General features: G+C 37.3%; 2 protein-coding genes across 5 annotated transcripts in view; one reads left to right on the top strand and one right to left on the bottom strand.

The window, feature by feature from the left end:
• Positions 1 to 78: 78 nt before the first annotated feature.
• scel (sciellin) lies at positions 79 to 12,607 on the bottom strand. Of its 4 annotated transcripts, none has more exons than XM_008433715.2 (31): positions 12,452 to 12,607; positions 11,180 to 11,211; positions 10,024 to 10,120; positions 9,788 to 9,850; positions 9,596 to 9,667; positions 8,880 to 8,912; positions 8,617 to 8,640; positions 8,442 to 8,474; positions 8,262 to 8,330; positions 8,076 to 8,144; positions 7,622 to 7,684; positions 7,464 to 7,532; positions 7,302 to 7,358; positions 6,647 to 6,703; positions 6,457 to 6,534; positions 6,081 to 6,137; positions 5,481 to 5,537; positions 5,298 to 5,375; positions 4,339 to 4,395; positions 4,146 to 4,202; positions 3,930 to 3,998; positions 3,792 to 3,848; positions 3,654 to 3,701; positions 3,535 to 3,576; positions 3,351 to 3,401; positions 3,223 to 3,264; positions 3,068 to 3,130; positions 2,894 to 2,977; positions 2,085 to 2,193; positions 1,058 to 1,160; positions 79 to 960 (listed from the first exon to the last, which is right to left on the bottom strand). In XM_008433715.2, the coding sequence occupies exons 2-31, from the start codon at positions 11,196 to 11,198 to the stop codon at positions 944 to 946; spliced, it is 1,794 nt and encodes a 597-aa protein (XP_008431937.1). In that variant the 5' UTR covers positions 11,199 to 11,211; positions 12,452 to 12,607; the 3' UTR covers positions 79 to 943. The 4 variants fall into 4 exon arrangements, with proteins under 4 accessions (XP_008431937.1, XP_017163997.1, XP_017163992.1 ...); XM_017308508.1 differs by having other exon boundaries at positions 5,298 to 5,372; XM_017308503.1 differs by having other exon boundaries at positions 6,457 to 6,531; positions 12,452 to 12,606.
• Positions 12,608 to 17,770: 5,163 nt separating this feature from the next.
• mycbp2 (MYC binding protein 2) overlaps positions 17,771 to 26,970 on the top strand; it is a 67,045-nt gene continuing 57,845 nt past the window's right edge. Inside the window, exons 1-2 of the mRNA XM_017309059.1 lie at positions 17,771 to 18,464; positions 21,574 to 21,649. Coding sequence (XP_017164548.1) covers positions 18,187 to 18,464; positions 21,574 to 21,649 — 354 coding nt within the window. The 5' untranslated portion in view covers positions 17,771 to 18,186. The remainder of the gene's footprint in view (positions 18,465 to 21,573; positions 21,650 to 26,970) is intronic.

Below are 26,970 nucleotides of genomic sequence, written 5' to 3'. Positions count from 1 at the left end.
CCCCCTTACTGGCCCAAACGTGGTTTGCTTAGGTCTTGGGTCGGCTGGGTAAATTGACAGTAAAGACATAACAGCAAGTTCATTTTGAATTCTGTTTATTGACAAAGTTATTGAAAAACAATGCACTCCAGGTATTTTACAGACATGCCAAGTATTGTGACTTTATTGCTCTTTAGGGCTGTCTTTCAATTAGCAGTACACACAGTGCTGATCAAAAGCTGCTTGCTGTTCCACTACGTAATATATTCAATTGCAATTAAAAAATACGAAAACAACATTGCAGAGTGCTTTAATAATTTGAAAAATACATTTAACATACATTGTTGCATTAACGTTATTTGTTCAGTTGCAGGTTTCACAAAGGCAAGGACACACTTGAATAGAGAATTGCAAACAGATATTCTTCAATTCCCCTCTAACAATAGACAGCCTGACCTTTTACTTGAGATTTTAGCATCCGGTTTAAAACAAAACAAAACACAGTCTTCAGTAATTTAAAATTTTATTTAAGTACAAGCCTTTCTTTATCATCTTTTTTGTTGTTGTTCTGTATTATCACGTAATAATTTAGGAGTAAACATAAACCCAAAGAACAGGGACTTTCAAGAAAAATTTTAATAAAGAAGTCTTTTTTATTTGCCCTTATTGCACAAAGAAAAAGCCCCCGGCCCTCAATATCGTAGAATATCCTGTCATATTACTCACAAGAGTCCCCCAAGAAGTGACACATTAAAGAGAGTATAGAAAGAGATATACAGTGTAGAGGTAGAGACAGATATATTAGTAGATTTCATGCCTTGTGTGGCCTGTATAGTCACATGAAAATGGAATTTACATTATGTAACTGTGATTTTTTTTTTTTAATTTTAAAGCACCCACTTAAAACGTCTTAGTACGACCCTCATCACCCACACCATCAGAATGCAACAATCTCTGAGGAGGTTCAGCGGCGCCATTTTTCTGTCAGGGGGAAAGGAATTGTGTTTATTCACATTTATTGATTGAAGAGCTGAACAACAACAACAAAAACAAAACAGCAAAGAAACTGTTCATCTACCTCTGGTGGTCTCGAAGCAGTTTTCGCAGTGCACCTTGCGCTTGTAGATCCACATGCTGTCCCCGGCTTTCATGTAGCCCAGAGAGCCGTTGCAGACATCACACTGCCAAAACAAACAGACGCATTAAATGAAGACGGATAATCATGCTTAGCACACAGCTGCCCGGCTGATGACTGTTAATGTCTGACATCTTCCGGATAAATGTCGCTAAGCACGTTTATGTAAGGATTCCAAAGCTGTGCGGAGGGGATGATGCCAGAGGAGGACTTCGGTGATCTATTTCAGATATTTTACATGTATTGACAGGAAGCGTTTTGGATTTCTGTGCAGCCTCTCTGTGCTGCTTGCAAACCTATCGAAACCCAGTATTGACAGAGACTTGCAAAAGTAGTAATGACCCTCACATTTGTACACATTTTGCCACATCAGAACCACAAATGTCAGAAACAAGGCCTAGAAATAAAGTGTGAAGTTTCAACGTTTCAACTCTTTTTCATCCAACCTGTCATCGACTTTGACTAGCTTCCTTGTTCATGCTGGAGAAAAGCGTCAATAGAGCATGACTCTGACACCACCATGTTTTAACATGCGGATGATGTGTTCAGGGTCATCCTTATCTAACTGCAGTATCTTATTCCACATTTAAGCTGCATTCCCTACATGACCTGTTGCAAAAATGAGTCAAGAGTTATCCTGAGCTTCACTTAATATATACTCTCTTTGAGTATCCAGTCAAATAGTTGGACTCTATTTAATAGCTAAGGGATCTCTGGAGAAATTGTGTTGCATTGGTATTTATTGAGAGGTATCATAATGAAAGGGGTTGAATAAAACTGGAAGCTGCTGTTTTCTGATCTGATTTTTTTTTTTTTATGTGAAAATTCTCAGTTATGCACCACTCCGTGTTGATCTGTCACACAACATTCCCATAAAAACACATTGCAGTTTGTGGTTGTAAGATCATATAATGGGGGAAAAGGTTTAAGTTGATGAATAAAAGTTGCATGTTGAAACTGCAGGTCTCACTTTGAAGCAGGTGGCGTGGCAGTTTATCTTCATGTCGTCCAGGACCATCTTGGCGTCTCCAGTGAAGGGCTTTCGGCAGGTGGTGCACAGGTCCTTCTCCAGCACAGGCCTGTTTCAAACAAGACACCATTGCCGTTTAAAGCATGCTAGTTAAACTTCAACTTTGTAAAAAGTCCAACAGCAAGTCTCCTCAAGTCACCTATCCTTGACCTCGACCCGTCATGAAACCTTTAAACTCACTCCTTTGCGGTAATCTCACTGCTAGTGAAAGTCTTGTAAAGCAACATGATTTAAAGGATTAGCAAAAATATTCCAAGAAATTCCGCCAACATAAATCCAGTGGTCCTTAGAGCCTCAACTCATTTGGCGACCCCTAAGTGATACTTAATATTTTAGATAAATTCATTGCAATTATGTAAAAGATCTCCAACAATCTTCTATGAAGACGTTTTGAACCTGTCAAAATATTGAAACGCTGCTTTGGTGGACACTTTCTCTGCCTCAAACGATTGTTGGATGGGCGGCTTTAAGCGTTAACCTTGGCTTGCCTAGCAACACCGTAACTAATGGGTCACAGTTTATTTAATGTCGCTCTTGTCCGGCTCAAATTCAAACATTCTTCTCAGGCTTGAAAATTCATGTCATGTGCTAAGCGGCTATAGTGATGAGCACAGTAAACTTGAGAAACGATTTACGTCAGCATGTTGGTGGTACACAAATCCTCTGCTGACTTTGGCATTTAGCATTTTGCCGTTTCTTTGCACTACATATTTCATAATCAAGAGATGCTGGCAGTGTTCTTTTCTTACCTGTCAGGGGTCTGATAAACACTCTTTGTGGAAGACTTGGAGTAGATTGGATCTGACAGGATGTCATCTGACAAGCTGCGAGAGCTAAAAACAAAAAAAAGAAAAATGTTTTCGCTGTTAACCTTATGACTTGCACCCAATTCCCGTCAAGCATCGGCTGAGATCATTTCATACCTGCTGCTCTTGTATGATGTGGAGCTGTAGAGCGAGGGGCTGTTGAGGCTGCTGTACTCATAGCTGCAAGAAGACAGAACCAGAGACACATTTTACCTTTTCTGTTGCTCTTATTCTTTACCGAGTGATTGCTGTCCACTTCCTCTGCCACCCACCTGGAGTCTGGTCTGGAGTAGGAGTAGGTTTTATAGTCGCTGCTGCGTTTGTGCAAACAGAGGAAGGATTAAGACAACAGAAACACCACAAGTATATTTTATTGCAGTAGATAACATTAGATACTGACCTGTATGAGCTGGTGGGAGTGTAGGGAGTATCGTCAATGTTTGAGCTGTAGCTGTTCATCAAAAAAAAAAAGTCAAGACATTATTTGGATGCAGTAAAAAATATATATTTTATTTTACTTTTATGAATACAACAAAGGAAACGTGTGCATTGTTATAGGTTTTAGAGTTGCTTTCTTTTCTCACCTGATGCTGCGTGTGGATGACAGTGTTGATGGGGTTTCGTCTCTGAAAAAAAAATACCCACTAATATGTCAGGACACAATTCTTTGTCCAATATTAAAAAGAAAGAAAGAACCACTCACTCTTTTTTGGAGTTGACTGTGACAATGTCCTTCACCGTTTTGCTTGAACTGTTGAGAGGATGAACATTTAATGTTTTACCAACGTAATAAAAACAAAAACGGATCTGTTTTATTCATTTATTGACTGAGACGTCTCACCTGACAGGAGATGTGATGGCTTTCGGCAGGAGGGTGTCATAGAGGTCATCGGTGGGCCTGTTAAAACAATGACATCATCATGGCTGTGGACACTGTGATGGCGTGCTACATAAAAATGGAGGACAGGTTTCAGCTTACATTGAAGAGGACTTTACAGTGACTGTTGTTGTTGTTGTTGTTGTTGTTGTTGCTGGTTTGGTGTCATCTCTTGAAATCAAAATGTGAAAAAAAAAAAATTAAATAGTGTTCCTGACTTAATAAACACTAATATTAATATTTTTATTAATAGTTATAGTATATACAATATATTCACTTTTGATGTTTAAATACACTCTTTGAATCAGATTAACTCACACAGTGTTGGAGCTCTTCACCGTCACAGTCTCACTGCTGGACACAGTTGTTTTTTTGCTGTAGCGAAGAAAATATTCCAATAATTGGTCAGATGAAACTATGAAAAAATGTCCCAGCTTATTATGGCATTACTGGGATTTAAACAGCTTGTATTCAAGAACTTTGAAATGYGCAGTACAGAAAAACCTGCTACCTGTCTCCATCCTTGATAGCACTCGGAATCAGAGTGTCATAGAGTTTGTCCTCAGCACTACAAGAAAGAATAAATACAATATAATTAACTTACCAGTAGTACACCACAACTATTGTTTCTTTTAATCAATCTATGCAATAGAAATATAAAGAGGAAATGTTTTAATTTTTGCAAAACAGCTTCTAATGTGGCAACAGATTTACCTCACATTTTACAGACACCTAAATGCATATTTAAAGAATGTTTAAACCTCCAAACCTTAAAGTCTTTAAAAACTGAAGTAAGTCTCTGAAACGATTCATTACCAAACTGTCTTTCTTTATTATAAAAATGAACATTTCTTGATATGCCCATTAGWTATGATGCTGGCTCTGTGGCTGTACAGAGCAGTAACACACTGAGCAAGTCACCAAGGACTCTGCACCCTCACACATCCACTGTTCACACACCTACAGACCAGCTGAGCATCGAATTAGCCTACTTTTTTTTTTTTCAACAGAAGATGAAAAGTGCATTATGTAAGGTCTAATCAAGGGAGTTTTAACTAGAGATGCAGTAAATCTGTGGAAAATATATTTGCCAGTTTGCGTTTGGATTTTTGTGCAAACATTTCACCTTGGTTGTTTTTCATTTAGCTTAGTCTTCAAATGAAGACAAATATGTTCATGGTCGATGAAAATTACATTCCTTGTTGCAGATTGTTGTTAATTTAGATACTTCAAATGAGCTTTTCTTTAGGTATATGTATATGAGTATACAAGTTCCTATATCTTCCTGAAAAGTTGCTTGCAAGTTAGTTTTGTTTTATTTCAACTTTACTAAAATATTTGCACTAGAAACCAACAGAAAAAAAACTTGGTTGGATTTTGTTTTTGCGCCGTTTGTGAGCTCWGCCACTACTTGTTGTTTTCAGATTTATAAATCTGTAAAGGTGTGTGCTATTTTGGTGCCCGTCTTACATCGGATCGCTGCTGCTTTTCACCGTCACAGTCTTACTGCTGCTGTCCACGGTCTTTGTCTTTGTGCTGGCTGTGCTGCTGATACATTAATGGGATATCAGAGTATTAGAATATCAATCAGGGTTTTTTTTTTKTTGTTGCTTTGTTTTGATGKTTTTTTTTTTAATGACTGAGATGTTTCACCTGTCAGGAGATTTGATCGGATCAGGCAGGAGGGARTCGTACAACTTGTCTTCAGCCCTGTAAAGTCAACAGCATAATGTATTCATGAAGTGGAYTATGACATATAGAATCAATCACCTGTCATAATCACTTAACCATATGCTGTGGCTTTTCATGTGCATTTATTATTGTACTGCATTGTAGTATTGTATTGCATTTCATTGTACTGCAACATGTCTGACCATATTGATCTGATACTGGTGAGATCACATAATATTGTACATAATACTGTCACACTGCAGAGTAGTGGATTGCATCATCTGATATATCATAGGGAATATTATCATATTGCATCAGATTGTTTAGGATCACATACATCTTATCACAATTTATTAGATCTTATTGTATCACATCGTAACGTATCRTATTATATGGCGTTGCACTGCATCACATCATGTGGTATGCACCTATTATTTTATTCTGTAGTTTTGTATCACTTTGCAGTGTATTGTGTTGTATCRTCGCATTTTTCTGAGGTGAAACAGCGGCACCTCACAKGAAATTATTGCAGGTTACGGYCAGCGGTTTGATGACACTGTCAAAGTATGGGGTCAAACTTACATTGCATCACTGCTACTTTTCACCGTCACAGTCTTAGTTGTGGTCACAGGTGTTTTGCTACAAAGGAGAAAAAAAAACATCGTAATGAGCAGAAACGCAAATGACCAGTGTATCAAAGCACATTTGCTGTAACTTTAGGCTTATACGTATTGTATTATATTGCGTTGCACTGCATCACATCATGTCATATATCCTAACATATTGTCTAGAATTGCATGGCACCTATTATTTTATTCTATAGTTTTGTATCATTTTGCACTGTAWTGTTTTGTATCATCGTATTTTTCTGAGGCCAAACAGCGGCACCTCACATGAAATTATTGCAGGTTAAGGTCAGCAGTTTGATGACACTTTCAAAGTATGGGGTCAAACTTACATCAGATCRCTGCTGCTTTTCACCGTCACAGTCTTACTGCTGCTGTCCACGGTCTTTGTCTTTGTGCTGGCTGTGCTGCTGATACATTAATGGGATGTTAGAGTATTAGAATGTCAATCAGGGTGTTTTTGTTGTTGTTGCTTTGTTTTGATGTGTTTTTTTTTTTTTTTAAATGACTGAGATGTTTCACCTGTCAGGAGATTTGATCGGNTCAGGCAGGAGGGAATCGTACAACTTGTCTTCAGCCCTGTAAAGTCAACAGCATAATGTATTCATGAAGGGGATTATGACATATAGAATCAATCGCTTATCATAATCACTTAACCATATGTTGTGGCTTTTCATGTGCATTTATTATACTATAATATAATGTAATACAATACAATACAATACAATACAATACAATACAATACAATACAATAGAATAGAATAGAATAGAATAGAATAGAATAGAATAGAATAGAATAGAATAGAATATTGTACTGCATTGTTGTATTGCATTTCATTGTACTGCAAMGTGTCTGACCATATTAATCTGATACTGGTGAGATCACATAATATTRTACATAATRCTGTCACACTGCAGAGTATTTCAATGCATCATCTGATATATCATAGGGAATATTATCATATTGCATCAGATTGTTWAGGAACACATAGTGTTGCACATCTTATCACAATTTATTAGATCTTATTGTATCACATCGTAACGTATCGTCACTTTGCAGTGTATTGTGTTGTATCATCGMATTTTTCTGAGGTGAAACAGCGGCACCTCACATGAAATTATTGCAGGTTAMGGYCAGCGGTTTGATGACACTGTCAAAGTATGGGGTCAAACTTACATTAGATCGCTGCTGCTTTTCACCGTCACAGTCTTAGTTGTGGTCACAGGTGTTTTGCTACAAAGGAGRAAAAAAAAACCATCATAATGAGCATAAACGCAAATGACCAGTGTATCAAAGCACATTTGCTGTAACTTTAGGTTTGGTGAATGGAAATATCACCTGTCTATAGTTGGGAAGTCATCCTTCAAAGGTGATTGGGTCAGTGAGTTGTCAAGTTGGTCTTCCGCCCTACGTGGAAAAATATTAAAGGTAAAATGTTTTAATACAAATTAGTACATATTATAGTAACAGGGAAATTTAATATGTTGAAATCTTACTCTTTAGTGGTGGTAATAGTCGGTTTTGTTGTCTTGGTAGGCGAGTAGCTTGAGAACTGTGAACTAGATGTGAGAACACGACAAGTGACCTTCATTTTCAGTTTCAAAAATATCTTGTAWKCACAGATATAAAAGATATACTAAAAAAACAGTTTGTTACAATTTTCTCTGTTTTTAATKATATAATCTGGCTGCAAAGAAACTTTAAATTAGTTTTTTGAAGAACAAATTTAACAAGGGGGCAATTTGCAGCTTTTAAAACACACATAAATGGTAATTCCACTGACAATTAGCAGTTTGTGGCAGGAGATTTCTAAAATAGTTCAATGAAAATAAATTAATAAAAACAAAATAGAAGTGTAAATAACCAATAACAAAATGTTAAGCTCATATTAAACTATAGTTTAGCTCTAGTCAATATATTTCTTGCATCTATGGTTAGATTGATTCTTACTCTTTGCTTGAGGATTTGACGCGCTCCATGAACGTCTCAGTTTTAGTGGGTGTTTTGGTCACAGGAGACCTGTTAGGAGACAAAAATGGAAAAAGTCTCAATAATGAGAAAATAGCTATAACATAGATATAACATAATGATGAAACACATCATACAGTTACAGAGTATTGATATTTTATTCCCTACTTGACACTTTGGGTGGTGGTGACGGTGGTCTCAGTTGTCCCATCCTTAGTCACCGTTGTGGTTTTAGTGCTAAAAGGGTGGGGGAAAAAAGGCAATAAATAAAATAGTTCTTTACTGCATTTTCCTCTATGTGTATGATACAATCTCACAATCTTTGTGATATACAAGAGGAGTGCTTACGTGCTGGACGTTTCTGTCTTTGCACCGGAAGTTCTAGTGAAGCAGAAAGTGAATTATACCAAACAAAATKTGCATATCCACATAAAGCATCATATGCATATATGGTGTGTATGTACACATACACACCATAAATGGTGTATATATGTATAAACTGAGCTCAGATATGAAAATTTACCTTTTTGAGTAGTAAGACGGTGTCCTGCCAGTAGAAGAAAAGCATATTTTGGTCACGGGTTAGGTAATGATATAAATACAATAGAATTGTGTATTTACCACAACTACTACTATTGCTATTAATATAATAATAATAATAATTAATATAATAATAATAATAATAATAATAATAATAATAATAATAATAATAATAATAATAATAATAATAATAATAATAATAATAGCAGAAAAACATAATTTTAGAATAATAATAATGGCACTAACATGGTTTTCAGGTCATCTTTGCTTCCACTGAACCTGCAATGAGAGAACTCAGACGTTAAGGTTCTTGTTGTAGTCTATATACGAATTGATAAAATTGTGGTATTATATATTTTCCAGGCACATGATGCAATTTTATAGCACAAGTACGTAACTATGTAACCTCCAGTCGTAATAAAATTTTTTTTGTATATATCAAACTTTACATATTTGCAAGACTTTGCAATTTGATGCCTTGAAATTAGACGTTTGTCTCTTTAAGAAGCTCCTGCTCCCTCTGACACCTCATCACAACAACATTCCTCTGTTATAATGTTTACAACCATTTGTAGGAGCATTAGTCTGAGAAGTAGCTTTCATATAACGAGCTCAGCAGACTCGCACTTCCCCCAGGTGTTTGTAATCACTGCTGCCGCTAGTCTGGAGGAGCTGAGTGGCTCAGCTGGAGACTGCAGCTCCAAATAGGAGGTTTGTGGAAATAGGCAGGGCTTTGTCAGAGCAGGTGTTTTGCTGAACGAATGTTTGCCAATGGGAGATTCGAGGATTTCTCAAACGTGCATAAAAAAAAAATCAAAGCAACACTCAAGGAATGTTTCTGATGAGGGAGCGACATTGTAACGATATAATACAATGATGTATACAGCTCAAAAAAAGTTGATTTTACACAATACCCCCGCCTTTAATCTTAAAAACCTTTTAGCACACTAAAGTGCTTTTACCTCTTGGTGAGAGATTGGACAGATGAGGATGAGTTTGTTTTAGTTGTTCTTGTTGACTTGGGTTCTGGGGTACTGTGTAAAAGATAAAGACAATATGCATTATTTAAAAAAGATTAATGRCACAAATGACCATGAGATGTAATCCTTTTCACTTGATACTTTGGTTGAGATTGAGATTTATGTTTGTTTTACCTGTCAGTGGTATCAGTGTTATTCACTCGACTCAAGACACTTTTACCGAAGTTTGGGTCTTGGCTGTGAGAGAGGAAAGAGAAATCATTCATCCGTGCAGTTATGAGTCAACGCTATGACTCGCCGCAAAAGGAATGCGAGCGTGTCTGAAGGTGCACTTGGTACAGGTAACTCTCGTCTGTCCAGCCAATCCTAAAGGGTGTGAGCCGGCTTGCCTTCGGTATCTGTATACTTACTCGACGGGCTCGTCTTCGTCATCATTTCTTCGGATCCAGCTGTTGTCCTTCAGCAGAGAGGTTTTCTTCTTGCTGTCCTCGAGCGCCTTGGTTTTGGCTGCAAACAAGCAAAACGGATCATTCAGGCGCTCTGTGTATTTAAATACATCTTACGTCCACTTAAAGCTTAATGTGAAAAAAAGTCAAAACAGAGTGAAAACTTGGTGCACATTTGTGTTTTTTCATTTTATTTACTACCAGTTTCATAGAATGTCAAGGTTTCAAAACACAAAAAATTGTCCATAAATCATTCTTCAGTTGAAAGTCTTTTTCACGAGATGCCAGAGCAAGCAAAATGATGCCATGCTGACCGTCCCCCACTTGTTGCTAAGCACTGCAGACCAGCTGGCAGTGCTTAATTAAGACTCAGTTGTTTACAAAGTCAACAGACTCAGTTGTTTGGAAATATTTCTGGTTTGGAAAAACACAGTCATGAAGTGCAGTCTAGAAGGGCCCCACCGTTCACCTGTTTTAAAGTAAGCCTGTTTTGACACTACTGTTGCTAAGATACAAGCAGCATTTCTGTGGTAGAACCAACTACACGCTAACTTCCTTAACAGCTAATATTAACATGATGTAGAGCAAGAAGGTATAACGTTCAGTGCAATGCACTTCAAAACTATGACTGAATTATGTGGGTGTTATACAATTTTTTAAAACTAAAATAACAATATATCATATAGAGCACTATATACATATACTATGAACTACTGACAACATGTCTCCGAAATTTCAAGTAAAAAGTTTGTATTTAGTTGCAGAAAATGAGAAATTGTCAAAATAATGAAAAAGATGCAATGCTTTCAGACCTCAAATAATGCAAGGAAAACAAGTTCATATTCATTTAGAAACAACAACATTATTATTTTTAACTCAGGAGGAGTTCAGAAATCAATATTTGGTGGGATAACCAGGAGGTTTTTAATGGTTGCAGTGGTCTCTTCATATTTTCCAGAGATGCACATATTGATACATATAACCAAAATACATGGGGTCAGTGTCTACATTGTCCCCTTAASAAACATTATCACAATTTGAAAACCCGGTTTTGTCAGTAATTATATGACACAACAGTTTCAACGATTCTGTTATTATTCGTAATAATGTAAATACTTACAAGTTGAGTAGGAGCTCATTTTGGACTCTCACCTGAAAATGACAGAGGAAAATAGAGCACATTAAACGGACGCTAGGTGGCACTGCAGCCTAAGAATCTAAATGTGARGCGGCTTGGTGAAGCTCAGCATGAACTGAGTGAACATAAGAACTTCGATCTGAAATTACTCATTCTTTGCTTCTGCATACTTGTCATTTTCTCTCGATCTGAGCGTTTTGTGAGCAGCYTACATTAATGACCCTGTCGGGTTTGTCGCTGCACCTTCGGTCCAGGCTCAGTGATTAAGCCATAAACTGGTTTGTCTTGATCTATGCCCACATGTAGACACACCCACCTTCCACAACACTCCTTCTCCAAACACACCATTGTCAGCAAAACAAGAGGGGCATACAGTAACATACCAGAAAATGCTATTGAAAAACAATCAGAAGGCAGATATAATTAAATGAAATTATTATCAGTCATGCAGTCCAGAAACAGTATTTTGTAAGAGGTTTATGTACTCTACAATCTGTGTGTTTTTGAGGGAATCATAAGTAGTTGAAGCAAAAATAAATAAATAAATCTTTACAATAAAAAACAAAAATTGGGATGCAGCTATGATCCTGCAGCTCAGCTCAATAACATGACTTTTTGTGCTTATTTTCCTTCATTTAATCCCTTTGCTATTAATGTCACACAAAGCAGCAGGATTAAATCAGTGCTTTCACTCTACAGGATGGAAACGGTTTGCTGTTTTACTGTATCAGCCAGAGCAAGAATAGTTAACTATAACTTTATGTGCGTCGTCTGAATTGTTTCAGAGTGTTACGCCTGCTTCTAGCGTCGAGGATTCATTCATCGAAAGGGAAATCATTCAATGAGCAGTACACAAACTAAAACTGCTTTCACTTAAATCMATTTTTTTTCAGCATCTTGAAGGTACCAGTCGAAGGAAAAGTATATTTTCTGCTCTTAAAACTGATAGGATGATTCCCCCCAAACCCCCTTCCATGGAAAAAGTGTCTGGGTGCCAGAAAATATGTTTTAAATTGTTTGGCAAACATGTTCAGTAAAACTGCGAGTTGACACTGAGTTTAGGCCCCGTTGCATTATTGTTTATCTTTAGATCATGTTAAATAAAATAACTTGTATTTTTCTTTTAAAGTTTTGAGGGTTAGAATTTATTTTTATTTTTTTTTAGTGATCACAAAATAAACAAAACGTAAATAATAAAAATAAAAATGRCATAATCACTGAGGGAAAAGTTATGACAGAAAATATGATGCGTACCTCTGGAGACGGCTCTGTTCCTGGGGTTTTACAGGTAAAATCCTCACTATAGCTCAGGTCTGAACGCCTGTCTATCACTCTTCTCGGCACAGTCACACCTTTGTCATTCCTTCTGCTTTTAACCTCAAGGGGAGGCCACCCTTTGGGAGTGGCCTCGCAGAGGACTCAGAGAAACTGTTTTCCTCTTTTCATGTCGCTCTACATGTTTCTTCCTCCATCGTCATCGTTTCCCTCTTAATTATTCATTTCTGCTTGCAGGTTGAGCTTTAAAGGAACTGGGTGGAGTGCTGAAATACCTGCTCCTCAGCATTGGTGTTGAAGTATGTCTTTCTCGCAAAGTCTGGAACTAATCAGCTCTATTAAACCCTGACCTCTGGAGCATTTTAATCACAATTTGTGRACATAAAGTGAGCAGCGTGATCTCAGTAGGCCATTCTTCAACGTGATTACTCACCAGCGTCTTGCCGGAGTTGGTCTTTTACTGCGTTATAGCTGAGACGAGACTTTGTACTTTACTCGTGCTGATAAAAGTACTACAGTGCTCGTTATAATTAGCTGGGAACTCCACAAAACTGCCCTTCAAGGAAGAGTGGCACAAAGAAAGCCGTGAGAAGTCCTGCTTAAACACAGTAAACATGTAGACGAACCTGCTCTCCTCCAAACGTGGACCTTGTGGGTTATGTCGAAAGACACGATATGTGAAGTTAAAGTATAAAATTTCTCCCCTGAACATGTCATCCCCGTAATAAATTATAGTAGTGGCTGCATCATGCTGCKGGGATGCTTTTCTTCAGCAGGGAAGCTAATTGGAACCAATGGGAGGACGGATGGAGCTAAATGGAAGAAAAGCAGCGAAAGGATATAAAGGGACAACAGGCTGAAASGTACAGCCAGAGCAGGGCGTGATTACTTTAGCAACGCTTCTTTCTTAGTTCCAACAAATACGATACCTGACTTAGATTTGAGACAGTGAAGAGTAGATCTCAGTGAACCCAGAAGTTCAAAATCTCCCTCCATGGTACATTATGCACTATGCAAGTGAGTGGGCACCAATATCAGTCTGAAAAAGCTCAGACTTTGAGCAAGCAAGAAATGTGCCATTGGGTGTGCCATGTTCTGGGTGATCAGAGCTATGACAGGTGCACAGTCACTTTCATACCTGGCTTGGGTGTGACTGCACGTCTCTGATAGGTTAACCCCTCCCGGTCGCTGACGGTGAAGAAGGAATGCAGACGGGCCCATAAATGACAGAACAATAGAGGTGAGTATCCAAAGACAGTTGAGACCTTTTGTTGTTGTTGTTGTTGTTGTTGTTGTTGTTGTTAATTTTGGACAATTATCGATGTCCAGTTGTGAAAGAAAAACTCCACACTTTTTTTTCTAAGCTCTTTTGGATTTTAGGCTTTATAAAATCCAAAGATCAACTTGTAGGCTCTCACATGTGTTTTWACTCTGCATTGCCTATCATAGCCAAATYCCAAACTTGTAATTTAAACAGCTATTTGTTTAACTTAATCATGATAGCTAATTAAAAGCATGTGAAATACATATCTTTATTTTAATTRGAGTCAAGCAAGAGATGGCCCTTTTAATGTCAAAATATCCATAATCATTCAAGATATGTGCTAAATTCTCTATTTGAAGAAAMGCATTATTTGAACATTATATTAAATGCTATAAAATGAAAATAATAAATATTTGTGAAATCACAATGTCTGACAACGTATTTTTAATATGTGTTTTTCGCCACAGAATCAGTCAACATTTTTAGCAAACCACTTCTACACAAAACTTTTCATCTCTACCAAGCCATTTCCACTGGTCCAGGTTCCCTCCAAATGGGTCACCGGAGACGCCACACTGCCCCCTACTGGCGAATATATCGAGCTCAAGTTAAATACTTGAACATCCAAGTATGCATCAAGGTTTCTGAATATAAATAAACACAGACTCTGCCATATGAAGACTTTTGCATCATTCATTCAAATGTTCAGAGGTTTCTGTTACTGAGATGTATTGTGTCTTTTCTGAGACTTACAGGAAATAATCTTCCTTTTTATGGAATTTCTTTTTAAATCCAGAAAACTATGCGAAGCTTACACAAAATATCACAATGTGATGCTTATAACTTGCAGCGTTTCTTGTCTCTTGGCTATTCAGACTTTAGAAGCTCCTCCAGAGAATTTCTTTTAAAGATAACTTTTTTATTGTAGCTTCTACAGCTCTGTATTAAATCTAGCATTTTTGTAACTAAGGCATATGTACTGTAGAAGAGTCTTATTTTTACAGGAACAAATCTTGAGTGGTTTTCACTGGCTGATGCAGCATTGTTCTAAAGTGTATTTTATCCTGACAACTCGACATTCACACCTATTGGTCAGGTCAGAAGTTTACATCTACCCAGTATGGACATGAATATCATGTAAACTGTGGTCTTTAATTATGAAATTGAACTATTCTTTAATTCAGACTTGGGCTCCAAAATCTTTTTTTTTTTTTTTTTTGAATGAAGCATTAAAAGATTAAAAGACATGTTGGTGCCCTTCGAATCATTGTTTTGCAACCCTATCAATTTTCATACTAATATTAGCCTAAACGTGACATAGAAATGTCATGAAATGAGTCTTAGAAGCTCGAAATAAGTTTTAAAGTGAGAGTTTGACATGTTCCTAATGCATATAGAAGCGATGGTGAACATAACTGATGTACGTTTAAAAATAGTAACCGRTGGCCAGTTTGTAATAATTAAATAAATGTGTTTCGTTGACAGATTGTTTATTTGGCCAGCTGATTGAGGGCTCTTGAACTATGATGCATTTTGTAATGTGAAGACAAATAATGATAACAGCAGACTGCAAAACTGAGATAACTGTGAACAATAAATAGCGCCCTCTGGGTTTTCCATCCGACTTGCTTTGTAAATCTGTGTAAAACATGTAAATCCTTTGTCACATTTGCCATATTCTTCTGTGCTGTCTAGTCTGTGGCATTATCTTGGCCTAGATAATCTTCCTCCTCCTCCTTGATGGAACAAGAGAGAGATACAACCAGGGGTTAGATCAATGCATACTCATGTGGATGTGTGTTCAAATTGCACAAGCAGAAGGAACATACTCCAACAGGAAAATACTCTTCAGGGATTCTGTTTGTCGCATGTTTCTAAGATTAAAAACTCAAGAAGRMTGCTCCTTCATTTCTTAATCMTCAGTGCTACACGCTGCTACTGAYGCTGGTCGCCACCAAATGCTTTCTGGGTTGCTATGAAAAGAGACAGTATAGATGGACTTCTCCCCTTGTCATTGGGCCGATGCAATGCCTCGCAGCCAATAAAACAACACAAGCGGCCGCATGCATCTCCGTCCCTCTCTCTGCCTCAGCAAATGTGAATGTATGCTAAGTTATAAGCCTTCACTGCAACCTCCCCTCGCCCCCCCMAAAAAAACAGACAGCAGGAGATATCCCTCTGAGAACAGAAAGGGTTTATTTCCTGCTAAATACATCTTCGCACATCGCACACATTGCATGTGTTACATYGTGATAATGTCTGCTTCGTGTACCTGCTGTTCATGTCTACCTCTGCACCACACTGGGTTTTGGCCTTTGCTGACATTTTGACTGATGTTGTTGAACACAGTTTCCCTCCTTGTGCATCCTTCCGTTGCAAGAGAAAGTCTGACTATAATCAGAACCTCTGTTCTGTATTTTGAAGAATTCCAGCAATACAATATTTTTTTTTATATTTAGACAGAAATTAATACATGTTCAGTGGTTTAAAAAAAATAAAAAATCAGTGGGGTGATTTTATCARGACAATTATAAAATCAAAGGGTGGCTCCAGCTCTTATGCAATGAAGGTGTTTWTATGTTTCGTGTCTGAGATCAAAGTCTCACTGTTTCACACTTGTCACCAGGGAAAGGTGAACTCTACAAGCACATAATGTTGATCTTGTTGATCAATAAATGCATTTTAAAGGGTGTGCTATATAAAACCCAAAACAGTTTCAACATAATCCAACCTTGTTTTTAAAGGTCACATGGGTAACAAACCTTGATAAATCTATCTGGTGATGCAAATTTATATGACCCCTTGCTTTTTCATATGCTGTTTGTCTCACATTGTAGTCCCACTTTGTCATCATTTTGCAAGCATATCTTATTCGGGGTAATTAGATATTTTTCCTAAGTTTGTTTTTATGCAGTTTTAAGTTGCAGTTTTTATTTACATTGTTCCATTTAACATGTCTCATATTAATTTGTGTTTCAAATTAATATGTTCATTTTGCAAGAAGTATCTCAATCTGATCCAAAGTTTGTGATTGAGTCCTGAMCAAAGGTTTTAATGGTCCATAACTGTGAAGTGCAAGGCTGCACTTTTAGAGTCAGCTCAAACATTTATTYGTAAATTTTGATGATTATGGATTATGACTAATAAAARCCCCAAATCCTTCTACTTCTACTTCCCAAAACTTCTTCCTGAACCAGTGATAACTTCAGACATCTGGGCTAAAGAGGAACAGGACTGGGCCGTTCCTTGGTGGTCCAAAGTCCTCTTTTTGAAGGAAAGCACATTTTGAATTTAATTTGGAAGAAAAGGTCCCAACRTCTAGAGGAAGAGAGAAGAAACACAGAATCCAAGTTGCTCAAAGTCYGGGGTGAAGTCAGTTGGTGATGCTGGAGGAATTCAGTCACAGTTTATGTTAAAGTGAGACTTCTTGTTTGTGCACAAGCTTTATCATTTTAATGTTATTTTCTAGGCTGCTGGACCATTTGGAGGTCAACTGACCATGCAGGAAAAAGGATTGACGGGAAGTACAGTGTGATGTTGTAATATATACACATTCCCTGTTGAATGTATTGGTTTCAAATGCTTTTGTGTAAGTGTGTGTTTCTTCTGAGTTGGGTTTTTTGTAACAATTTAAGACTTTTTTAGTCATGTTTTGTTTTATTTGTTAAAATGCCAGAATTAGTGCATGATTTTTTTTTATGTCTGATTACGCTTTTTTTTTTTTTTTATGAAATCTGATATTTAAAATATTTAAATATGAAATCTGATGTCAAAAGAACAGTTTTATAATACTCTACTTTTCTGGGAAACTGAATTTTGGTTTTAAGTATAATCAAAGTGAGTTGCACAATTTGAACATAATGGCAAAAAGTTTACTTTTCAGTTGTGATATAATTTACAGGCCCCTGTAAAAAAAAAAAAAAAAGAAAAAAAAAAGAATTATTTACACAGAGCGGTAATTTGTTAGGCAAATCAATAAAAGCACAGCTCAGTTTTGTCATATGAAAATATCCCAGCATGCTATCGACGCAGGACTGAGTCTGGGAGGGGCGGGATGATGGAGCTAAGATGGCAGCCCTGCTGAGGGTGCTGCCTCTTCGGGGTCAAGAAATATTCAAGGAACGAATGAAACCGAAACACAGCAGTTTTATTCATGACGACTTTCGTTTCTTCTATTCTGCTACATTTGCTTCTCGTGGCTTGAGGAGGTCTGCCTTCGGGAGGAGAACGACGTGTTGACACTGCGCATCGGAACCCCGTAGCAGCGCCGTCAGAAAGGCTCCTACTCTGCGTCTGAGAATAACCGAGAACAGTGGATGCTAATTGCGGCTTTTTTTGCAGCTCGGAGCGGACATATGATGTGACATGTGGCGGGTTTGACGTTGAGAGGATTGCATCTTATGGCTGGATATTACTTGACTGTGTGATATATGCATTGTTCTGCTAAACGATGATGTGTGCTGCTGCGGCAGCGGCCGCCGCCGGTGGAGGGGGAATTTTGCCCTCTTTATCGCCGTCCATGGGGCTGGGTGTCAGGGTAATTTCTGGAGTGGGAGCCGATCTCACCACCATCGGTTCGGGAATGGGTTCTTGCCCGACTCTCGGAGCCCAGTCGGATTGTCGGACTCGGTACCAGCTTTTGCTSTCAGGACGAGCCCTTGCGGAAAGATACAGACGGATTTATACCACCGCCATCAATGATAAAGAGCAGGGGATAAATCAGGGAAGGTAAGTGGTCAACAGAAAATGATACATGAAGCTGCTCTGTCAGTTGAAGGGCTAACAGGGCTAACGGCTGTAAGCTAACCTTAACCCTTTCGTCGCGGTGCTAAGTCGAATATTTTAAACCAAATATATATTAGTCTGACTTGTATTAATGTTCTGTATTTAATAGTAAAACAAGCATGCTGCGTATTCAAATATCTCCTTGCGGAGTCATCTTGTTATTTGGTAAATTTGTGTGACTTCCTTAGCTTAGGGGTACAACCCCAGCTAACATTACGTTGCTTCACCTTTCTGTGGGTGCTTTTTATTCCGGGTGTTCCGGACAATGTGACTTTAATTAAGCGGTGATTCAAAACTGAATAAATTATTAAACACAAGTGTTAGGTCCTAATGCATATGGAATTTAAGCAGTTTTCACTCACACTAGCTAGCTAGCTAGCTGTCATTACAGCAGATTGCCAGTTTGTTTTGGACAGAGGGTGACACCCTGCTGCACGTAAACAAACTCATCCCTAATCTTTGACGTTTTTCTTTTATTAAGCATGTTCTAAATCTTTCCAGTTTTGCTTGACAACATGCGTTGGTCAATTTAGTCGTTTAGTGTTGCCGTGTACATGCTTTTAGGCCCAACAGCGTCACTGTTAGCCAGCTAACAAACGTTTGGCATAAGCCCTTTTCTATGTTATCTAAACATGTCAGTTCTACAGAAAAGAGGGTGATKATAATAATAAACACTATGAATATATACACACATCACATCTAAACCCAAATGGCAATTTGAGACATGTTCAGATGAAAACGTGTTGGCAGCAAAATGAACTCATCTGGTTTTCTGTCATAATACACTTACGTCATTCTAGTCAGGTTGTTTAGTTTGACAGGATCTGGTGATTGCTCAGAAACCAAATAATTACTCTCTAATTTTTTTTTTACCACAAAGTCTGATAAATTAAAAAAAAAAAATCGCCAGAAATGATTGTTAAATTTATATTTATTTATTATAACTAATTGATATGCTCATAAGATGGTGCAAGAACATCTATAAATGAACATGTCATCCTGTCTAGTGTTATTTATATTAGTGGGTGTCTGATATTACTTCAGTATTGGTTTTAATGGAAGGCCAGAGAGAGATTTTTAATGGATGATGTCAGTTATTCAGAGCGCAGGGGTGACTAATGGATTGTAATTGAAGCCAAAATTATGGTTTTGTTTTAACATGTGGAATAAGGCAGATCTTTGTCTTTTATTTCTCATCTTCATCTTCTTGTATCTGTACAAACCCTTTCAATAAATTGGAGWATTATTGAAAAACCCATTACAGTAACTCCATCATCAAGTGAATACAGGTGTTTGATTAGTCAAACACATGTATTTTTTTTTCTTAATCATGATGATTTTCTGCTTCAAACTAATGAAAACATGACATTTAAAATGAGATTAGATTGCACCAATAAAGGAAGCCATTTTCAAAAACAGAAATGAAAAGCATGTTTATTGCCCAACTAATTTTTGTTTTCAAAAGATACTTTTAATCTTTGACGACTCAGACACATTGACATTTATTTTGTTCAAATTTATTGAATATGACAGTAAATTAAAGAAAGGCATGTGCTAAACAAGCGCTGGTGAGGTTTTCATGTTCAAATAATTTTGAGTTAYGACAGCATTTAAACAAATATTTAAATGAAAAATGAATAAATTAATTTTATTATGCTCCTTGAAATATGTAGCATGTTTATTATTACTTTTATAACAATGTGAAATGTGTCTTTTATTTTTATTTTAATCCTAATATCTAGACGTACGACTAAGTAATACCTTTTAASGACTGTATATATTTGGTGCTTTTCTAGTGATTCTGATCACTGAAAGCGCTTTACATTCACCCGATCGCAACTTGCGGTGCTCAGGCGCACATCTGCRCGCCACAGCGGGAAGCTAGAAATTAAACCAACAACCTTAAAATTTCAAAACGACTACTCTACCCACAGAACCACAATCGGCTGAACAATGATGAGTAAAGATTTTCTGCGAAATTTACTGGCAAATGTATTTCAAAGCCWCTAGACTGTTCTGTTTGTAGTCAGTGGGGAGGCATAGCATCTTTCTTTTTAGCCAACTGACCAGCAGTTATGCAGGAAGAGGTGGGAGATGTTGCTAAAAGACCCATCAACTGCATGACCATTATTTTGATAAAGTCTGGCGGTTTTGGAGTCATTTGTTTTTAAAACCTCGTCATACCTTCTGCTAAAGTTATACTTTAGCAGAAGKTATGAGGGCTGTTGCCAAAAACCAAAACGCTTAAACTCCTTACGTTCTACTGCAGCAACTACCATTGATAAAATAGTCATAAAGAATATATTTTAGGACAAAGACCTGACCAGTTTGAAGAATAGTTTTTAGGAGAACATTCTTAAAACAACCTAATTTCTCTTCCAATCTCCAAAAAAACCTACAAAACTTATAAAAAGAACTGAAAAATGATTATTCAGACATGGACATTCAGACAGCTCAAGAAGTCAAAGCACCCCCCCAGAATCTGTGCTTCTTGAGCATGCATGAAAATGCAGTTGAGACAAAAAAAAGCAGTAGTCGCACTAAAGAGTACTCTCGTGTTTTTAAAAAAATAAATACATTTTTTAACAGCGCTAAAGCTCCACAGCGTAAATAGAAAGGCTTGAATCTGTGTAAATGTGCAACACAGCAGATGTTGTTCTCCCACTGCACTGTCCTTTTCTGCTCCCTGTTAAGTATGGTCTCGGACTCCTTTTCTAGAGCGATGCTGTACATGCCATCAGGTTTAATTTGTCTCATCTTGCCTGCAACTTTTGCACCGTTGCTAACGCAGAGAACTCGGAACTGAAATAATCTTTCAACCCTGAAAGAAAAAAAATGGAGTACTTTTCGCCTAAGTGAGCCTTTTAAGTGCCGTGAAAATCTGAAAGACACAAGTACTGCAAGGGAGAGCATGCATTAGCACTCGCRTTTGGATTATATGGATCTCCAGTTCCTTTGTGGTTTGAGTACTAAATGTCTTTTTAGTTAAAAATGTTTTAGAAAGTTTAAACAAATGCTTTACATTATCCGCCTTGTTTCTGTGAACTTCCAGGGGGAAGAAGGCCTTGAGTAAGAAGAAACTGAAAAGGCGACAAAAAGTCAAGTCAAAAGTCAAATCAAGAACAAAGGTAAGGGATGCCAAGGTGTTCTGTTTTGCTTTTTTTTTTTTTTTAAATACTACGCTTGATTTAGAAAATCCATTTTTTTCTATTTTATATCTGCTTTCTGGGTTTTTTTTTTTTTTTTGCTCAAAGCACCACTGTTTTTCTCACTTGTTAAGCCTCCTAGGTAGTTGAAGATGACATAATCTACAGATGTCACACAATGTTTCTTGATAAAAATCACCATAAATCCTCTGCTGAAGTGTTTGAACTGATGCTGTGATTAAAGACGAGGTCAGATTTTTCCTGCAGATCTGTGGTTTTTTTTTTGTTTGTTTGTTTGTTTTGTCAGGATAATCTTTTTTTATTGGTTTTGAGCTCAGTCAGGTGCAGTATAGCCCCTCCAAACATGAAGTTGGGGAGGTTTAATGTGGAGCACTCTGGGAGTGGCTCMGAGTTGTGCATGATGGGCTGTTGCCAAGCGACCTAATGTGTTCCACATCTCCACAGCAACAGTTTCCTGCCTCCATCTCCTTCATCCGAAGGAGGATCCAGGTCTGGATAAAAAGGATGCCGTTGTGTTGTTTTGATCCCAAATTACTTCAAACTCATAAGGAGWTTAATTATACTGAAAGTTATATTTATTCCTTTCCACTGTTTCTTTAAGRGAGTAGGTTTCCAAGGAGATGTGGAAAATATGTCATGCCTCTGTTCTACAAAAAAAAGAATCTGTCTGAAATGTTTCAAGTTTTCTTCAAGTAAAAATCCTCCTTTTAGATGATTTCTTCTTAAAGTTAAGTGACAAYCTCTACACGCAGAGAAATGAGGCTGGATATCAGGGAGGCATAAGAACTGTGGGTTGCTGTTACATGGACACTGGGCAGTCATGTCGTATTTGTACTTGTCACGCTCACTCTTGCTCTGTCATGCCTCTGACGCTGGAGTAGTCAGACAGTAGAGTGGTTTGAATTCTCTTCAGCTCCTCTTCTGCTGCTGCATTGAAACATGAAAGTAGGGCAAAGAACAAAACGGAAAAAAAACAAAACATGCACGCTTGTCATTTCTATGAAGAGCATTATGTAACATCTTGTTTGTAGGCAGATGTGTTATTTGTTTTTGTTAAAATTGTATCGCAATTGTGTATAATTGCRATAGTARTATGTATGATATGGTACGCTAAGCAATTTCCTCATCATGCATTTCTTGCTTGAAGTCATCATCACCAGAAAACTTCTAGTTTTCTTAAGTGTCTTGGAAATGTAATAATAGAAATGTTTTGCATCCCTTTTCTGGTGGCTTCCTTCTTGTATATATTTCCTGAAAGTCCAAGCTTTTATGCTAAGTGATCATTGATATTGAGCTTTAAAAATATTTGAGCTTTTTTTGCTAGGAATGTCCTGATGAGAATTTCTTTCTTAGATGCAGATCAGAGTAATTATGATGCTAAGGAAATAAAATGAATACCATGGATGTACCCATTGGCTATAGATTTTTTTACATTTTTTTTGCGTCTGGAATTTCAACAGGACATCTACAAAATACCACTCCATCATGACATGAAATAATTTAGYGTGCTACTATATATTAGCATAACTTTATCATTTGTATCTCTACATATGGCTGCAGTTTACAAACTCATGCAACTCTTCAGCTGATTGTTATCATGCAGAGCAGTTTGCTAAAATGCCATGCTAACATTGGCATGTCTGCTTTGTTTTTCTGTTTCTCATTGATGATTCACATATATGTAGCATAAATCAATGCRGTACCAAGTCATTGCGTATGGACAAAACATACAAAAAAGTTTCTCCTGCGTTGTAAGCTTTGCACTTTTGATTTGAACGTTGTACGATTTAAATGACTGGTGTTTCTGCTGCCATCTGTTCTGCTTTAGTACTTTTAGACAGCTTGCCTRAGGATGTCCGAGCACAGGTCAGAGCAGGCGACATCACACAGACAAGGAACTGCAGAAGACAGTAGACTTTATGATTTTTCWGTAGAGAGTAAAACGCTCTTAGAAGTCTAATTGTTGCCATATTATAAAACAGCAAAAAAAAAAAGTCTTGATTTAAGCCTGAATTGAGATTTATCACAACACTATGGGGGGATATGATTGTTTTAAAAGTGGTTTGATTGCAAACAGGATAAACTCCTAATGTCTGGAAGAATGGCACAGTGTGGTTGGGATTGTTTTAGTTAGTTTTTCAACTATTTCTTCCTCCACTGTTGCAGTAAATGTAACTGCCGGTGTGCTGAAGTAAACGATTTGCTAACAAGTGTATTATATCTTAAGAGCGGCATCTGTGTTTGTGATTGTCTAACATAATGCAGTGGTAGCTCCACTGATGAATTTTTAAATACTTTATATCATTGTTTTTATTGTYATCAGTAAATACTGCAAAGCATCGTGATGACATTTAGAGTCCTTATCTCCGGTTCCTAATAAGGACTCTGCTCCGATACTTGAGATTMTTATGTGGTTTATTTATATAAAGCCATAATTAGTGTGTTWGTGGCATGGATACGATGTCTCTCTACTCGTGTGCACAGATATTTTAGATGTGTTGATGTGATCTTCATTTGATGTCAAAGATTACAGTTAATTTCTTTTMTAACTTGTGGCTCTTAATATTTAAAGAGATTTAGCTTTCAGCCAGTTAGACATAGAGCAGATCCTTGGAAAGGAGAAGCAATCTCCTTTTCAGCGCTGTAAGCAGAAAGGTCTTTCCATGAAATGGTTCAGCAAGCTTAGAAGCAATATTGAACATTATGAAAATGACTTTTTTTTTTTTTTTTTTTTAGAGTGAAGCTAGTAAGTGCAACACTACTTGAGAAGCACAGACTTGAGCTCAAAGGTTAAAAACTGGCATGGTTTATGTTAACATAAGGTATTATTGAATTGCTTTTTATTAGGATTTTCTCAATGAATTGTATTGTAATGGTGATGTAAAGATGCATTGAGCACGAGAGGAGAGACAATACGCGATGTTTAAAAAGAACATAAGATTTTAACAATATTTCGGAGGAAACCAAGAAGGACTTAGGCTTCCACAAACACAGCGAAGGTTTTACAAGTGCGATATTGATCTAGTTGTAGTTGTCATTTCAGCATTGGCGAGTCCAGTATTGCTTTTGCAAAGGAGTGCAAGGATGCTATCAGAAAAGATATGGCCACACCTTATGTATGTTGTTAGTGGCTGAGATATTAAGCGTGTTGGACAATGTGTAATGGCAAAGACAGAAATGAGTCAGAAAAATGCAAGTTAATCATAATTGATATTAGGGTTTTATGTTATTAGCAAGCCATTCAACGTGCGGTGGTGTCAGTGCAATAATGACATGATTTGCGCTAAATAAGTCACATTTGTCGAAAGTATAAATGCTTTGTGTTTCTGCAGAAACACTTTACTCTCTCCAGCATTTTGATGCTGCCTTAAACAATAAGCGTCTCCAATCACATCGCTACTGTAAAATGCCTGAATGCGTCGTACTTAAATAATCATCTGATATTGTGATTGCAGTGATGACGCAACTATGAAGAATTTGCAGTATGCAGTCATATGCAATAAATTACAATATGCGTTCTGATGAGGCTCGTTTATGAGATTAAAAGTACTTTTGAAAATGACCTTTAATCTGGTACTAAACATGCTTTTCATTAAGCCCATWTTTCTTTCTTAAAAATGTTTCTTTTTATTGGTATAATGTAATATTTTAATCTTAATGGTCATGTTTTTGGCATGAACCAATACAGCAACTACAGATTTGATTTCACATGTTTACTCATGAAATAGCCTGTTATATAATTTGATTTCAGCTTACCATGCTGGCTTTCATCCCCTCTGTTTTAATTTTCTATTAGTCTAAGATACTTCCTTGACAAAGTGCCGTTGGATGTCTGGCAGTGGCTTTGTAAAACTTTTTAATGTTAACTTCAGATCAGCAGTGTGGAGCACACAGAAACCCTCTGAGCAGCTTGCTGGAGTCATGCGTTGTACTTTAGCAAAGTGAGAAGAAACCCATGAGTGTGCCGGTTGGATTTGCATATTGCATAATGGGATCTTCATCTTCTTGTGTGCTTTCAGATAGAATGGATTGGCTGTTCGTTGGCATATTTGATAACAGTTAATAGTTCTCGCTAACCGGTGCTGCTCCTGTGAACTTTATAAAACTGGCAGATCTGCCCAACACCATGGAGCATCTGGGTCTAACGCTTTGAAACACTCCTTTTACAGGTGGAAGATRATTAAATAATTCAACTTTATTTTCTCTGCTGCACAAGTTTGACAGGATTTAGTTTGCTGGCTCTGAATATCTCCACGCTTTAATTCTGTTACATGAACGCTGTACGGCCTGAGTCACAAAGGTTATGCTACTACCGTGGCAAAAGATCAGCTGACGGGACTGTTTGGGGAGTGTGGAGCCAGCGTTCTCCTCCTCGCAGGTTGTAGTTGATAATAAATGACCCTTTCCTCCCCTCAATAGATGACCTCACCTCCTGCCATCACGATGCCAGCATCACAGCAGTGCGAGAGATCCTGGGTGGATCGATGCAGTTCTTTAGAGCTCGTCTCAGGACTGTGGTTTAAAATACTTCTCTTGGTGGAACTGGGAAAGCAGTCAGCAATTAGTTAAATTGTTTATCGAGTTTCTCAGTCAACTGCAGTTTGTCTGATCATGATTATAGAAAACCTTTAATCTGAATAGTTATTTTAATCCAAAGTTTCCCAGCTGGGCTGCCCTCCTCATTTATATTAAGAGTAAAATCAATTAAAGAAAAAAAAAACAACTCCTTGTATTGTAAAAGCTCAGTAATGGAGGAGAGTGGTTACGTTGAGCTGCTTGCTATCCATTTCAGAAAATATTTGCTGAATCATCAACTCCTGTCATCTATATGAAACATATATGCTATTTAAATATGTTAAGTSTTTTTTGGGAAGTCAAAATTCAAAGCAATTCATCTCTGTGTTGGGATTTGGGTCAAGTCTTCTTTGCAGATTTGTTTTCATTAGGCTACACCGTATGGGTTTTGAAGCACRAATGACCCATTTAATCTGTTTAAAGACCCGACTTTGACTAGACCACTCCAGAACCACTTGTATTTTTGGCTGAAACCAGACTTTCTGGTTCAGTCAATTATGACAACTTGTCTAGGTCCTGAACCGGCAAAGAAGTTCAACATTGTCACACTAATACCACCATGTTTTTTTTCCCTCTTCCCCATCTTCTTCCTTTTACTTTCCAGATGTAATTTTGTTGCTTGACTCACACTTTTAAAAATTCCACAACAAAGTTTTGGATCATTATGATGCCTTTGTGCCAAATGTGAAGTATCACTTTCTGTTCTT

The sequence above is a fragment of the Poecilia reticulata genome, linkage group LG2 (genome assembly GCF_000633615.1).
Source record: "Poecilia reticulata strain Guanapo linkage group LG2, Guppy_female_1.0+MT, whole genome shotgun sequence".
Classification (NCBI taxonomy): domain Eukaryota; kingdom Metazoa; phylum Chordata; class Actinopteri; order Cyprinodontiformes; family Poeciliidae; genus Poecilia; species Poecilia reticulata.
This window is presented reverse-complemented; position numbering and strand designations above follow the sequence as displayed.